This window comes from Homarus americanus, unplaced genomic scaffold, assembly GCF_018991925.1.
Source record: "Homarus americanus isolate GMGI-L3 unplaced genomic scaffold, GMGI_Hamer_2.0 scaffold20930, whole genome shotgun sequence".
NCBI lineage: Eukaryota > Metazoa > Arthropoda > Malacostraca > Decapoda > Nephropidae > Homarus > Homarus americanus.
This window is the reverse complement of record NW_024748502.1, coordinates 10,835,096-10,849,379: the sequence shown is the minus strand read 5'-3', so window position 1 is coordinate 10,849,379 and position 14,284 is coordinate 10,835,096. Positions and strand designations below refer to the sequence as shown.

Here is a 14,284-nt window from a genome sequence, read left to right as displayed (position 1 = left end):
TGGCTGGAGTATAGTCCTGGTGGAGGGTTGTGGGTGGCTGGGTATAGTCTCTGGTGGAGGAGGGTTGTGGGTGGCTGGGTGTAGTCTCTGGTGGAGGGTTGTGGGTGGCTGGGGGTGGCTAGAGGGTAGCTGCTGGTGGGTTTCTGGGTGACTGGTGGTGGAGATTGTGGTGGCGTGATGGTGGGTGGAGGGTAGAGTGGCCTGGTGTGAAGGGTTGTGGGTGGCTGGAGTGTAGCTGCTGGTGGTGGGTTCTGGGTGGCTGGGGGTGGCTGGGGTAGCTGCTGGTGTGGAGGTTTCTGGGTGACTGGTGGTGGAGGATGTGGGTGGCTGATGGTGGGTAGGGTAGCTGTTGGTTAGGGTTGTGGGTTGCTGGAGTGTAGCTGCTGGTGGTGGGTTGTGGGTGCTGGGAGTGTGGCTGGGGGTAGCTGCTGGTGGAGGTTCTGGGTGACTGGTGGTGGAGGATTGTGGGTGGATGATGGTGGGTAGAGGGTAGCTGCTGGTGAAGGGTTGTGGGTGGCTGGGTGTGGCCTGCTGGTGGTGGGTTGTGGGTGGCTGATGGTGGGTAGAGGTGGCGCTGCTGGTGAAGGGTTGTGGGTGGCTGGTGGTGGCTGGAGTGTAGCTGCTGGTGGAGGGTTGTGGGTGGCTGATGGTGGAGGTTGTGGTGGCTGGGTGTAGCTGCTGGTGGAGGGTTGTGGGTGGCTGGGGTGGCTAGAGGGTAGCTGCTGGTGGGAGTTTCGGGGTGACTGGTGGTGGAGGATTGTGGGTGGCTGATGGTGGGTGAGGGGTAGCTGCTGGTGAAGGGTTGTGGGTGGCTGGGTGTAGCTGGTGGTGGGTTGTGGGTGGCTGGGGTGGCTAGAGGTAGCTGCTGGTGGAGGTTTCTTGACTGGTGGTGGAGGATTGTGGGTGGCTGATGGTGGGTGAGGGTAGCTGTTGGTTAGGGTTGTGGGGTTGCTGGGTGTAGCTGCTGGTGGTGGGTTGTGGGTGGCTGGGAGTGGCTAGAGGGTAGCTGCTGGTGGAGGTTTCTGGGTGACTGGTGGTGGAGATTGTGGGTGGATGATGGGGTAGAGGGGTAGCTGCTGGTGAAGGGTTGTGGGTGGCTGGAGTGTAGCTGCTGGTGGTGGGTTTGTGGGTGGCTGATGGTGGGTAGAGGGTAGCTGCTGGTGAGGGTTGTGGGTGGCTGGTGGTGGCTGGAGTGTGCTGCTGGTGGAGGGTTGTGGGTGGCTGATGGTGGAGGTTGTGGGTGGCTGGGTGTAGCTGCTGGTGGAGGGTTGTGGGTGGCTGGGGGTGCTGGGGGTAGCTGCTGGTGGAGGTTTCCGGGTGACTGGTGGTGGAGGATTGTGGGTGGCTGATGGTGGGTAGGGTAGCTGCTGGTGAAGGGTTGTGGGTGGCTGGAGTGTAGCTGCTGGTGGTGGGTTGTGGGTGGCTGGGTGGCTAAGGGTAGCTGCTGGTGGAGGTTTCTGGGTGACTGGTGGTGGAGGATTGTGGGTGGCTGAATTGTGGCTGCTGGTGGAGGGGTTGTGGGTGGCTGGGGGTGCTGGGAGCTGCTGGTGGAGGGAAGTGGGTGGCTGGGTAGCTGCTGGTGGAGGAAGTGGGTGGCTGGTGGTGGCTAGAGGTAGCTGCTGGTGGAAGTGGGTGGCTGGAGTGTAGCTGCTGGTGGAGGTTGTGGGTGGTTTGTGGTGGCTAGGGTTGCTGCTGGTGGAGGGTTGTGGGTGGCAGTGAAGTGTAGCTCCTGGTGGAGTTGTGGATGGCTGGTGGTGGGTAGAGTGTAGCTGCTGGTTGTGTGCTGATGTGGTTAGGGTGTGCTGCTGGCGGAGGGTTGTGGGTGGCTGGAGTGTAGCTGCTGGTGGAGGTTGTGGGTGGCTGGTGGTGGCTAGAGTGTAGCTGCTGGTGGCTGGTTGTCGGTGGCTGCTGTTGTTAGAATGTAGCTGCTGGTGGAGGGTTGTGTGGCTGAGTGTTTTTTTGCGGAGGAATAGCCCACTTGGGCATTGACCCAAGCGAAGGGCCTTAGGGGTAACATTAGAGTAAAATAAAATAGAAAGAAAGGTGTATTAAGCACGGAAACCCAGGCTGGCACTTTGTGAGACAGATTGTATGAGTATGGAAAGACACAAGAAGGCAGAGCATTCCACAGTTTGGCTGTGTGAGGAGAGAAGGTTGTACTATAATGGGTTATTCTAGTGCAGGGTTGCATGTGCCATATGCGGCCCTCTAGTAGCTCTGTTGCGGCCCTCTGTGTTATAAGTAATCTAGACTGTTAAAATATTAAATCAATATGAAATAAAACTGGGACTTGAGGCAATGGGAACAATCTCTACCTTCATTCAGTTTACACGTACAGTTGTTACCAGCTATACTGAAAAGATTATTTGTCTTCCATTTTTGCACTGCATTTTACTGAAAGGTAATTACAATTTCAATTTGACTAACAGTTTGGAGACCACAGTCAGCAGCAGGTCCATAGCTGGATGGGAAGTGAATGTGTCGATCGGAGAGCGAGGCTGTCTAGGTGGGAGCACTGTTGCCGCTAACCAGTTATGTTGATTTTATCTTGGTACATGTATTATGTCTTCCTCAACATATCCACGAGAAACCTATAGAAGTAAACGAGAAAATTATATGGTTCATATTTTAAGAAAATAAGTGATTACACGTACAGCTCCTCCCCGACTTACGACCTACTCGACTTACAGCAACCCGCACTTACGACCTGTCTCAGTTGTACCAAAATTTTGTCAAATTACGTATTTTCAAGTCCCAACGTCGGTACACAGACAAAATTTTCGGTAATTCACTTTAAAATGGCTGGCAAGCTTAAAAGTGAGAGTTTTGTGGTGCTGAGAAGAAAAAGAGACAGCCATTTTAGATTTTCTATGTATTATTTAAGCATTTTCGACTTACGACCATTTCGACTTATGACCTGCATTTGGGTTCCTAACCCCCTCGTAAGTTGGGGAGGAGCTGTATGTGTGTGTGAGCACTTACCTTTAATGTAGTCAGCTGAATGCACACTGGGCCCCCATAATTTTCTATTTACAGGATACATGGAGACTATATTAATTGGATGAAGCAGAGGAGGGTTTATGTACAGGGGAAACTTGCTGGTTGAAGGTATTGGATCATCTTTAGGGAGTGAAGAGGCAGCACCTGTGGGGCGTGAGGAGACAGCAATGGGGACTTCTTAAAATAGATGTCCAAGTTAGACTGCACAGTTTGCTTTTTCTTTTCACTAGAAATTTCCTTGTAGCAAGCAAATGCATCTTGGACCATTCTGTCAACTTTGGCAAAAGGCTCATAATTTTGATCTATTCCGTCAAACATTTGCATCCCCTTATTAATTATAGCAAATGCCTCTGATATTTGCTTCAGTGCATTTTTGTGTGCTTCCAGTTCGATAAGATCCTCGTTACTTAACTCTTCCGCTAAATTTCAACCAACTATTCAACATCTTCATTATCAATTTCTAACTGAAGCTGTTTACCCAACTCCACTATCTTGTTAATACAGTAATCTCAGAAATTACTTCATTTTCATTAAATCCTCTGAAACTGTTCACATATCTTTTCAGTATTTTCTTCCATATTCCATTCATGCACTGCTCTGTAACCTTATCCCATGCTGCAATAATGTTCTTTATACAATTTATACATGTCAAAATGTTGTAGTCCTTCCAAAACTGTCTGAGCGTTTTGCTGCTTCAGTAGCAGCAACAGCCACAGCCTGAGCGAAGGTCGTACTTAAATAATTAGCTTTAAAAGCTGCAATAGCACCTTGATCCATGGGCTGGATGACATAGGTGTTAGGTGGAATGTAGACTATCTTAACAGCAGGGTGCATGTCGTCCAGGTGTGGTGGGTGTCCCGGAGCATTATCCAAAATTAGCAAAATCTTGAATGCAATCCCTTGTTGCAGACAATACTTTTTGGCTCGAGGAATGAAACAATTCATGAACCAATCCTCAAACAGTACTATGGTCATCCAGGCTTTCTTGTTACTGCGATAAAACACTGGCAGTGGTTCTCTGAATGATAGATCATGAACGGCTTTATCTTGAAACCAGCTACATTCCCCCCCAACAGAAGTGTAATTCGGTCCTTGAATGCCTTGAAACCTGGCATTGTTTTTGCCTCTTTGTGGATGAATGTCCGTTCAGGCATGCGCTTCCAGTTTCATCCACATTGAATATTTGCTCAGGCAAATAATTTCCTTACACGATCTAGCTCCTCCTTAAAAGCTTTGGCAGCAACAACATCAGCACTAACTGCCTCTCCACTCACCTTAACATTATGTAAACTGTAGCGGTTCTTAAATCTGTTAAACCACCCATGACTTGCTGTGAAGGTTTGGTCGCACTCATCTCCTGCCTGCTCCTTCAGGCTTTTGAAAAGGCTTCTTGCCTTAGCCTGTAAGTTTAGAAGGCTTAAAGGTACACACTTCTGTATCTGGTCTTCCATCCATATCACCAATAATTTTTCCATCTCGTGAATGGGACCTTGTCTTTTCTTCGTTATTATAGTTACCTTTATAGGTGCTGATCCTTTCACTACCTCACAAATACGTTTCTTGTCCTTCAAAATAGTAGATATGATCGAGTGCGAGAAACCTAGATCGCGTGAAATGGTTGCTACAGTTTTTCCATTTTCATACTGCATTATTATCTTCATTTTCGTCTCAAAAGTAATTGACTGTCTCCTTTTCTTCTGAGCACTACCAGCACTCACTTGTACGCTATCCTAATCTGTGAAAGTTTTGTGTTCGACTGGGCTTATGCTGATATTGCAGGAGTCGTAGACCCTCAGCAATTTGGCAATATGAAAACTTCCTCCACCACTCACTGTCTTGTCAGCTTTCTCGATTACATATACCGCCATCTCGAGAAACGAAAAGCGTCTGTAGCTGTCGCCTTCATTGATTTCACTAAAGCATTCGACCTAGTCGACCACAATATAATCAACAAAGCTATTGACCTCGGGCTTCGGAGAAGTCTTATACCATGGCTTACAGACTTCCTCAGTGACCGACGCCAAGCTGTACGCTTCCGAGGGGCTGTCTCCACCTTTCAGTCACTCACCTGTGGCGTCCCCCAAGGCACCAAGATGGGACCACTCTGCTTCCTTATGCTCATCAATGATGCCCTAAGAGAAATCCCCGCTCGCTGGAAATATGTCGATGACTCCACCATTGGGATCAGCGTCAACAATTCTGCTCCCGACTATACCGCCCTTCAGGATTTATTGAACAGTCTCCAAAACTGGGCCACCAACAACCATGTCACCATCAACCATACCAAGACCATGGTTATGCACATCAACCTCTCCTCCGACATTGTCCCACCTCCTTCCATTACTTTAGGTCCAAACACACTCCAGGTTGTAGATTCCACGAAGCTCCTCGGCGTCACCATAGACAACAAACTAAATTGGAAACCACACGTCAGTGAAGTTGTCAAATCCTCCAGTTTCCGTCTCCACCTCCTCCGCCGACTCAAGTCCCTCGGAGTTCCTGCACCCGAGCTCCTCAGTGTTTACTCAACATTCATACTTCCCAAGCTCACCTATGCCTCCCCTACCTGGTCTTCCTCCCTAAATGCCTACAACGTAAACACCTAGAAAAAGTGCAAAAGAGGGGCATGCAAGATTATTCTCTCCCCTTCCTACTCCACATATCAAGAAGCGCTCAACACACTGACCCTTTCGACTCTCACTGACCATCACCATGACCTCATCTGCAAATTTGGTAAGAAGCTTCTACACCATCCTCGACACCGGCTCCTACTACCACCTGAGATCCCTAGCCCGAGAATTGCTGTTCGACACCACAACCGCATCCAGCCCATACGTGCACGAACTGATCGTTATAAGAACAGCCCAGTCCCAACCATTGTAAAAATTATCAATAACTTGTAATAAACCAGTGTATTCACTCCCAGTAAATACTACTTCTTGCACTGTCACTATGTTGAAATGCACTGTAGTTTGAGCTTTTCCCCATCTAGTTATTATATATCTTATTTGTATCACTTATGTTACTTGTATATTATTTGTAATTCGAAACCCATTCCCCAAATATGTAATTGTATATTTTCAGCATTCTGGCTGCCAAGCTCTTTCAATAAACCGTTAATTATTATTATTATTATTATTATTATTATTATTATTATTATCCAGTCATTCTAAAGTGAATTAGATACGAAAATAATGTCAGTACACAGCGTGATCACTATCGTTAACAACGACAGCCAAACACTAACTAAGCGCTCTATGGCATGGGTGCTGCAGCCACGAGGCGACCCAGCCCACAGGACGCTCTTTTACGGGACGGAAACATTTCGGTCAAGAAATACGGGCGTCATTTGAAAAATTTTTGGTACCGACTGCGGCGGTCATATGTGTGGGTGGTCGTACCGACCGAGGCAGGTCGTAAGTGCGGGTGGGCTGTAGGGGGGCTGAGAGACCTGGGTGATGCAATGTTTTGCCAAAAAACCCTGCACGAGACGTGAAGAATGGGCAGGCGCGTTGTCATGATGAAGCTGCCAGTCAACACTTTCCCACAGCTGCGGTTGTTGTCTTCTTACCACATCCCTCAGCCGGCGAAGAACTTCGATGTAGTACTCCTTCGTTATTGTTTGGCCTGGAAGAGCGTACTCGTGGTGGACGACACCTTCATGATCAAAAAACACCGTCAACATGGCCTTGACGTTGCTCCGACTTTGCCGTGCCTACTTCGGACGTGGAGATGCAGGCGACTTCCATTGGGACGACTGGGCTTTTGTTTCAGGGTCATAGTCGTAGACCCACGACTCATCTCCGGTTATGACCTGTTTGAGGAAATGTCGGTCATTGTTAGTGGTTTGAAGCAAGTCCTTTGCAACCTCTGCATGAAATTCCTTCTGCTCTTGTGACAGGAGCCGCGGAACGAATTTTGCCGCCACGCGTTTCATGCCAAGATCCTGCGTCAAAAACTCTGAAACAATCGTCCCTGGAATCCCTAGATCATCTTCTAATTCTCGCACTGTCAATCGCCGATTTTCATTGATTGCAACCTGCACACGTTCAACATTTTCGGGTGTTCTGCTTGTTGAAGGCCTTCCAGAACGTGGATCACTTTCAACGGATTCTCGGCCATCTTTGAAGCGTTTGTACCACAATTTTATCTGGGCTTCAATCATTGAATCATCCCCGAAAGCCTTCTTAATCATTCGAATAGTTTCCGCGGACGAATGTTCAAGTTTGTAACAAAACTTGATGCAGATTTGCTGATCTACTCGCTCGGTCATTGTGAGTGCTACGGTCACTCAGTACTCACGCTCACTGAACGGCGTCTGCCGGGCAACTGAGTTGTCCCATGGGAGTGTGGCTGTTCACGCATGTGCAGTACGGTCCTCTCTGAGTGGCTGCCAAGTTACATCAAGGCCACGCGACCAGTTCTCACAATATTCACAGTGGCTGGATACTTTCCGGACAGACCTCGTATATGCTAATCTGGCCCATAAGCCATGCTCTTCGTTTACAGCTACAAATAGCTGATCGGTTCCCCTGAACGTTTTACCTGTCCCCGGACTGTGCGTATTTATATGAAACTTTTATAATAAATATTTAAAATTTTCTAACCTCCTCTCTGAAGTGCTTATGCCTTGAAATAATTTGTTTTTTGATAGTCAAGATATTTAACATTATTTTAGATAATAACAGTTCTGCTTACTAATTGTGAACACATTTAGTTTGAATTTTCTAATAACCAATCAGCTGTTAGTATAGAAGAGGGGTGTGGGGTCAGGTTAGCGTGGAAAGAATATAGCTATATGTAAATAAGTTCTGTTCCCTCATGAGCTACATGTTGTCTCGTGTTTTGTTTTTTCTGTAGAATATTTAATAATGAATACAATAATGTATAGTACTGTACTGTGATATCCTTTGTAAAACTTTCTATTATTGCACAAATCACAAATTTTTTCTGAGTGACAAGAAGAGTACTGAGGGTATTTTCACTTTCAGGTGGATATAATTGTAGTTGGAAAGGTAGATATTTACTGTGAGTGATGTAGGTTTATCTGTATATTGCAGGCACAAGAGACAGTGGCAGGGTTTGCTCCAGGGGCACGACACAAATTTCTTACTTTCGATCCGGACTTTACACTGCCTGAGATGTACTTGCACAGACCACCACCCCGTGTAAGGCTTTCATTGTTTACAAAGAGTGATGCTCATAGTTCCCTCTATCATATAATTATATATCATATGTAATACTGTTGCCTTAAATAAGCTAAGAAACATGTTCATAATATTTAAAGAAATATATGTACAGATAGTTTAAATTTTGTGTCTTAAGCAGGGCCGAATTAAAGGCAGGGCAAACAGGGCAGTTGCTCAGGTCGTCAAGGTACCCAGGGCTCCCAAGATGTTAAAAAGTATAAAAATTTTGATAAAAAAAGAAAAAAGAATAAATATTGTATACTAAAACATGAAAATGAAAATAGATCCATTTTGTAAAAATAAATAGGTTACAACTTGATCAAATCTAGACGCAGTGGTTCCCGACCTCTTCTGTATTACGATCCCTTTCAGCATCTTGAAAGATACGGTGACCCCACGCAAAAATATAATACCAACTCTAATTCATAAGTATATAATGAAGTTAGAAAATTGTTTCTTCAAAGATTTTTTTAATTGAACTTACAAGAGAATGTTGAGCTTGATATTGTTAACAAATTTGCAAAACGATATTGTAAAAATATTGGCACTCAAACTTAAAATAGAATAAAACATTGCTTTGACATGGCGCTAATATTCTTAATGAGATTGCTGGTACTGTACTGTTTTCCCTTACTAACTCTACATTCTGTGGTGATGTTTTGGATACTACTCAACAAAGATCAGCTGTAGGGTTTTTTGGCTGTTGCAATTAGCAAGGCAGCAGTGTAGAGTATGATGTCATCAGTGCAGCTTTGCTTTGACTCTGGAAAGACCCGCCACTGTCAAGACGAGATTTTTTTTCTTCAATTTTTCAACCTCAAATTTAAAATTTTGGGGGCTTCCTTTCGTGAATTTTGGAAGTTTTTACTGCAAAAGACACCAGCTTATTGGGTTTCATTGACTCGTCTGACAATACTTTGCTACAAACCACACACTGGGGTTTTCTATGCCTGCTGACATGATGAAGGTAAAGCCAAAGTTGAAATAGTCCTCCATATTCTTTTGTTTGCTGCCATGGCTGTTTTTCTTGTAACAGCCTACAATAAAACAAAATGTACACATTATTTCCTTTTCAAAAGTACATCTGTACTTTTGGACACCGAATTTCCTGGTACCGGTACACATATTTTCAAATGGTTTTGACTTACGGATAAAACACTTCGAAATATTTCAACAGGTACAAATAACGAATGCGTGTATTTCACTAGTCAAAGCTCACTGTTACTACATATGCTAAACTGCCTAATTTTATTCACCTACAAAAATGAAACACACTGTCATTTATAGTGTACTGTACAACATAATCCTACTTTAATGTGAAGGTGAACATAGCACAATAATTTACAAATTAAGGGAGACAAAAGGCGCATTCCTCTCACCGCCTCTGACGACAGCGGCCCGAGTACTAACGGAACAAATTCATTGTGATAAGGCAGAGTCAAAATATTCTTAAGTGTAGGAATTTGCCTGGTTTGAGTAGAATGAAAGGATTTTTTAGCCCTTTTAAAACAATGATCAACAAACAATGAAGGGTACCCAAGTTTTTGTACAATGGAACGAATGTGTTTCAGTTCTTCATCAATAAATTCAGGGTCACAAATACGCAAACATCTTAAAAACATAGCAGAAAAAACTGACATTTTGGTAGATTCCAGGTGACTCGATAAAAAATGTATGAAACTGTCTCCCTGTGTAGGCTTTCTGTACACCTTAAATTTAGAGTTATGACCATTTCTAATGATAAGCATATCAAGAAATGGAAGGGATCCATTTATTTCTCTTTCAATTTTGAATGTAATACTTGGGACAAGCTTTATGATCTTGTCCCAAGTAATACATACATACATACATACATACATACATACATACATACATACATACATACATATATAGTTAACCACGCAAAACCAGACTATACTGCGTGTATTAATATGTATGTACTTACATATATATATACACACAGTATAGTCTGGTTTTACGCGGTTAATTAAACCCACGGAGGTTTGCGTATAAAGCGGAATGCGTAAATAAAATAACAGAACCTATGGGATTAATTGAAATAGAGACTGGGCTGACCTCCAGACTACCATTTTTTGGGGGGCTATCGCCGACACAATACTGTACATTGTAGTAAAATTAACATCTTAATTTTATGATGGTATGCACACACAATTAATATACTGTATAAGAGAAATATCCATAATATTAGGTTTTTTAACACTTACGTTAGTAGAAGAGATGGCTGGGCACATGGGGATGGGGGGGTTGGTTCCGAGGCAGAGGGCAGATTATTGGCTCTCACCTGTATCACCTGTTTATCCACCACAGAGGCTAGCAGGGCCTCCTCGTCAAACCCCTCGAAGTTCATATCCTTACTATCACTGACTGAGCTGGCTGTGGTGGTTGGCGGGTGAAGAACTCGGTGATGCTTTGTTGACGGCTAGCATTGATGTGGTCGTGATACAGCTGAACATAGGGCTCCAGGAATTGCAACAGAAGGTTATTTGACACTTCATAGCAATGATTGTCTGTGTCTTTGGCAAGGATGAGCTTCATTCTCTCAGCTAACTTGATGACATCCTTCACATCAGCATGTGTTAGTTTCTACTCTTGTTGTTCTGTAACACCTGGCTGCACACTGATGTCATCATCTTCCAACATCTCGTCCGCAGTCACCTCAGGTTGCCTGATTACCTCCAGGATTTTGTCGTTGGTGGTCTCGGAGAAGCCTGCAGCTCTAACACTTTGTGCAGCCTCTCTTGCATTCTCCAATGCCACAGCAACAGACTGAGCCTCGCCAGCCACCGCTTGCCTCTGCCTCCCACCTGGGATACCCTCCAACACATGCTGCCACAAGTGCCGAATCGTTGCCACAGATAGCTGCCCCCATGCCTCCACCAAGATATCAACAGCGTTCTTCACGTTAAACAGCTTTCAGAACTGCTTGACCCGCACTTCATGGTCCGCCAAATCTTGTTCGTGTTCCCCGTCCTCGCTATCGGTGCCACTCTCTAGGTTCTGCAGTTTATCCTTGGTGTTAGTGAAGTCGTCCAGGAGCCGAAACTTCTTGGTGGAGAAAGCAGCCTTCATGTTGCAAATCAACTCCTGATCCATGGGCTGGATTAACGACGTAGTGTTAGCGGGAAGGAAGACCACTTTTACGTTGGGGTGACGATCCAGCAAAAAAGGCGAGTGTCCTGGTGCGTTGTCGAGGAGCAACAAAATGTTGAATGGCACATTATTTTTCACGCAGAATTTCTTGAGATCAGGAACGAGACAGTTGTCAAACCAGGAGAGGGACAGACCAGAGTACATCTACGCCTTCCCTGAGGTTAGCCAGTGGACACTTAACTTGCTCATGTCCATATTCTTGTAGGCATGCAGCTTGCAGGCTTTGTGGATCACAGACAACTTCAGCTTAGCAGTGCCAGAGGCATTGGTGGTGAACAGTACGGTGATGCGCTCCTTCTGCATTTTGCATCCCCGACACTTGCTAGTAGACTTGACTACGAAGGTCTTGGATGTCAATTTCTTCCTGTACAACCTTAATTCATCCATATTGAACACTTGGTCGTCGGTGTACTGGCCTTCCTCCATAATTTCCTGTCAAAATGGGGGAAAATTCCTGGCGGCAGCCCGGTCGGCACTTGCTCCTTCTCCGACTATTTCTATATTTGTGATCTTGTTGCGTCGATTAAAACCTTGCAGCCACTCAGCGGAAGCACTGAAGGGCTTGGGCTCCGCAGCCCCCATATTTCTTGCCACTGCTGTGTAGAGTTCTCGGGCGTAGTCCTGCAGTGCCCGAGTGTCGACCGCCATGTTCCTTCTTGACTGATGAATAATGTAGCTTACCAACAATCCCTCGGTCTTCAGCAGCACCTTATTGTGGCAATATTTCACCAGCGAGGCACCTACAGGCTTGGTAATGTTCATGTGTTTATTGATTTTGCCAGCATCCTTCTTGATAGTGCGGATCATCGATTCATTCACTCCATATTGTCTGGCCAGATCTACCTGTCTCGTGCCTTTTTCTAACTCCTGGACGATCTTGTACTTTACCTCATAGCTTAAGGTGCATTGCACCTATATATATATATATATATATATATATATATATATATATATATATATATATATATATATATATATATATATATATATATATATATATATATATATATATATATATATATATATATATATATATATATATATATATATATATATATATATATATATATATATATATATATATATATATATATATATATATATATATATATATATATATATATATATATATATATATATATATACATACATACAGTTGTACCCCACATATCGTGGTCAATAGAACCCAGAGGGTCCCGTGTTAAAGTGAAATCAGCGTTAAGTGAACAACAGAACATATGGGATTAATTCCAATAGAAACCGGCCCGACCCCAAACTCCACTTTTTGAAGGCACATACCTATGTAGTAAAAATAACATCTTAATTTTATGATGGTACATGCACACAATTTCTTAAGAGAAATAGAGAAATACAGTCGCCTAAGTTAATGTCCATTCAAATAATGGACTCAACTCCTCCCCTCTCACCTCCACTGCCGACTCTTCCCTCTCTGGGAGAAATTTTTGGGAAAACCACTAAATTTTAATAAATAATACCTCAAACTAAAGTTAGAGATAATACAATTGATATTGCTGATTCCTTGTAAGACCAGGAATATTTTGAATATAAATGTCATATATTTGCACAAAAGATAACATAGTTACCTAGAAAAATTTTATCAAAATTTGTATGTTTAATAAAATATATGATGTTTATATTCAAAATAATCACCAAATATAAAAATTCCAGCAATGTAAATTATATTCTGACCGGGTAATTTGTATGAATTTTATGAGCTAAAACAAATATCTTCAGTTAATAAAAAAAATAATCTTCAGGACACTATCTGTCAATCAAAGTACCCACCTTGCCTCCCTTTCCAACCACGCGGTCAGTCCCAACCTCCCCACACAATCCTCCCCTTCAAGAGTTTTTTAACATTTAGTATTAGATAATACCTCAGATTAAAGTTAGGATAATATAATTGACATTGCTGGATTCTTGTAAGACCAGGAATATTTTGAATATAAATGTCATATATTTTGCACAAAAGATAACATATAGTTACTCTGAGAAAAATTTTTATCTAAATTTGTATGTCTAATGCAAAATATATGATGTTTATATTCAAAATGATCATCAAATTATAATTTCGCAATGTAAATTATATTCTGACCGGGTAATTTGTATGAATTTTATGAGCTAAAACAAATATCTTCAGTTAATAAAAAAATATATATATTCTTCACTGGGTAACAGATGGTCAGTCGTCCCTCCTCCCCCCCACCCCACTCCCGTCCCAAGGAGATGTGTGGAAACCAGAATAACCTTTTTGTAATAAATAATACCTCAAACTAAGTTAGGATAATATAATTGACATGCTGGATTCCTTGTAGGACCAGGAATATTTTGAATATAAATGTCATATATTTTGCACAAAAGATAACATAGTTACTCTAAGAAAAATTTTATCTAAAATTTGTATGTCTAATAAAATATATGATGTTTATATTCAAAATAATCCCAAATTATAAGAATTGCAATGTAAATTATATTCTGACCGGGCAATTTGTATGAATTTTATGAGCTAAAACAGGCAGTCAGGCAGGGTGGCGGGTGGGGCAAATCTGAAAATAGCGTCTGGAGGCGGACACTCACCGCGTATATGTGGAAAAAATCCGTGTTAGTGAAAGTTCAGCTCTGGCGAGCACATATTATATGATAAAAGCGTTAAGTGAAACACGTTAAGTAATACTGTATATATATATATATATATATATATATATATATATATATATATATATATATATATATATATATATATATATATATATATATATATATATATATATATATATATATATATATATATATATATATATATATATATATATATATATATAGTCGCCACCGCCACCTGCCTGACTACTACTCATACAGAGATATACAAATTAAACAAATATAATTTTCATTGCTGGATTCTT

At 42.7% G+C, this 14,284-nt stretch overlaps 2 protein-coding genes across 2 annotated transcripts in view; both read right to left on the bottom strand.

Moving 5' to 3' along the window:
- The window catches only part of LOC121880306 (extensin-like), a 13,656-nt gene extending 6,971 nt beyond the window's left edge, over positions 1-6,685 (bottom strand). The window contains exon 1 of the mRNA XM_042387463.1: positions 6,572-6,685. Within this exon, the coding sequence (XP_042243397.1) occupies positions 6,572-6,685 (114 nt within the window). The remainder of the gene's footprint in view (positions 1-6,571) is intronic.
- A 30-nt stretch (positions 6,686-6,715) lies between these two features.
- Positions 6,716-7,273, bottom strand: LOC121880305 (protein GVQW3-like). The gene has a single exon (XM_042387462.1). It carries the CDS (start codon positions 7,271-7,273, stop codon positions 6,716-6,718), a length of 558 nt encoding a protein of 185 aa, XP_042243396.1.
- Positions 7,274-14,284: the final 7,011 nt, after the last annotated feature.

Coding starts and splice junctions, on each gene's coding strand:
- LOC121880305 (XM_042387462.1), bottom strand. CDS start 7,273: ATGACCGAGCGAGTAGATCAGCAAATCTGCATCAAGTTTTGTTACAAA.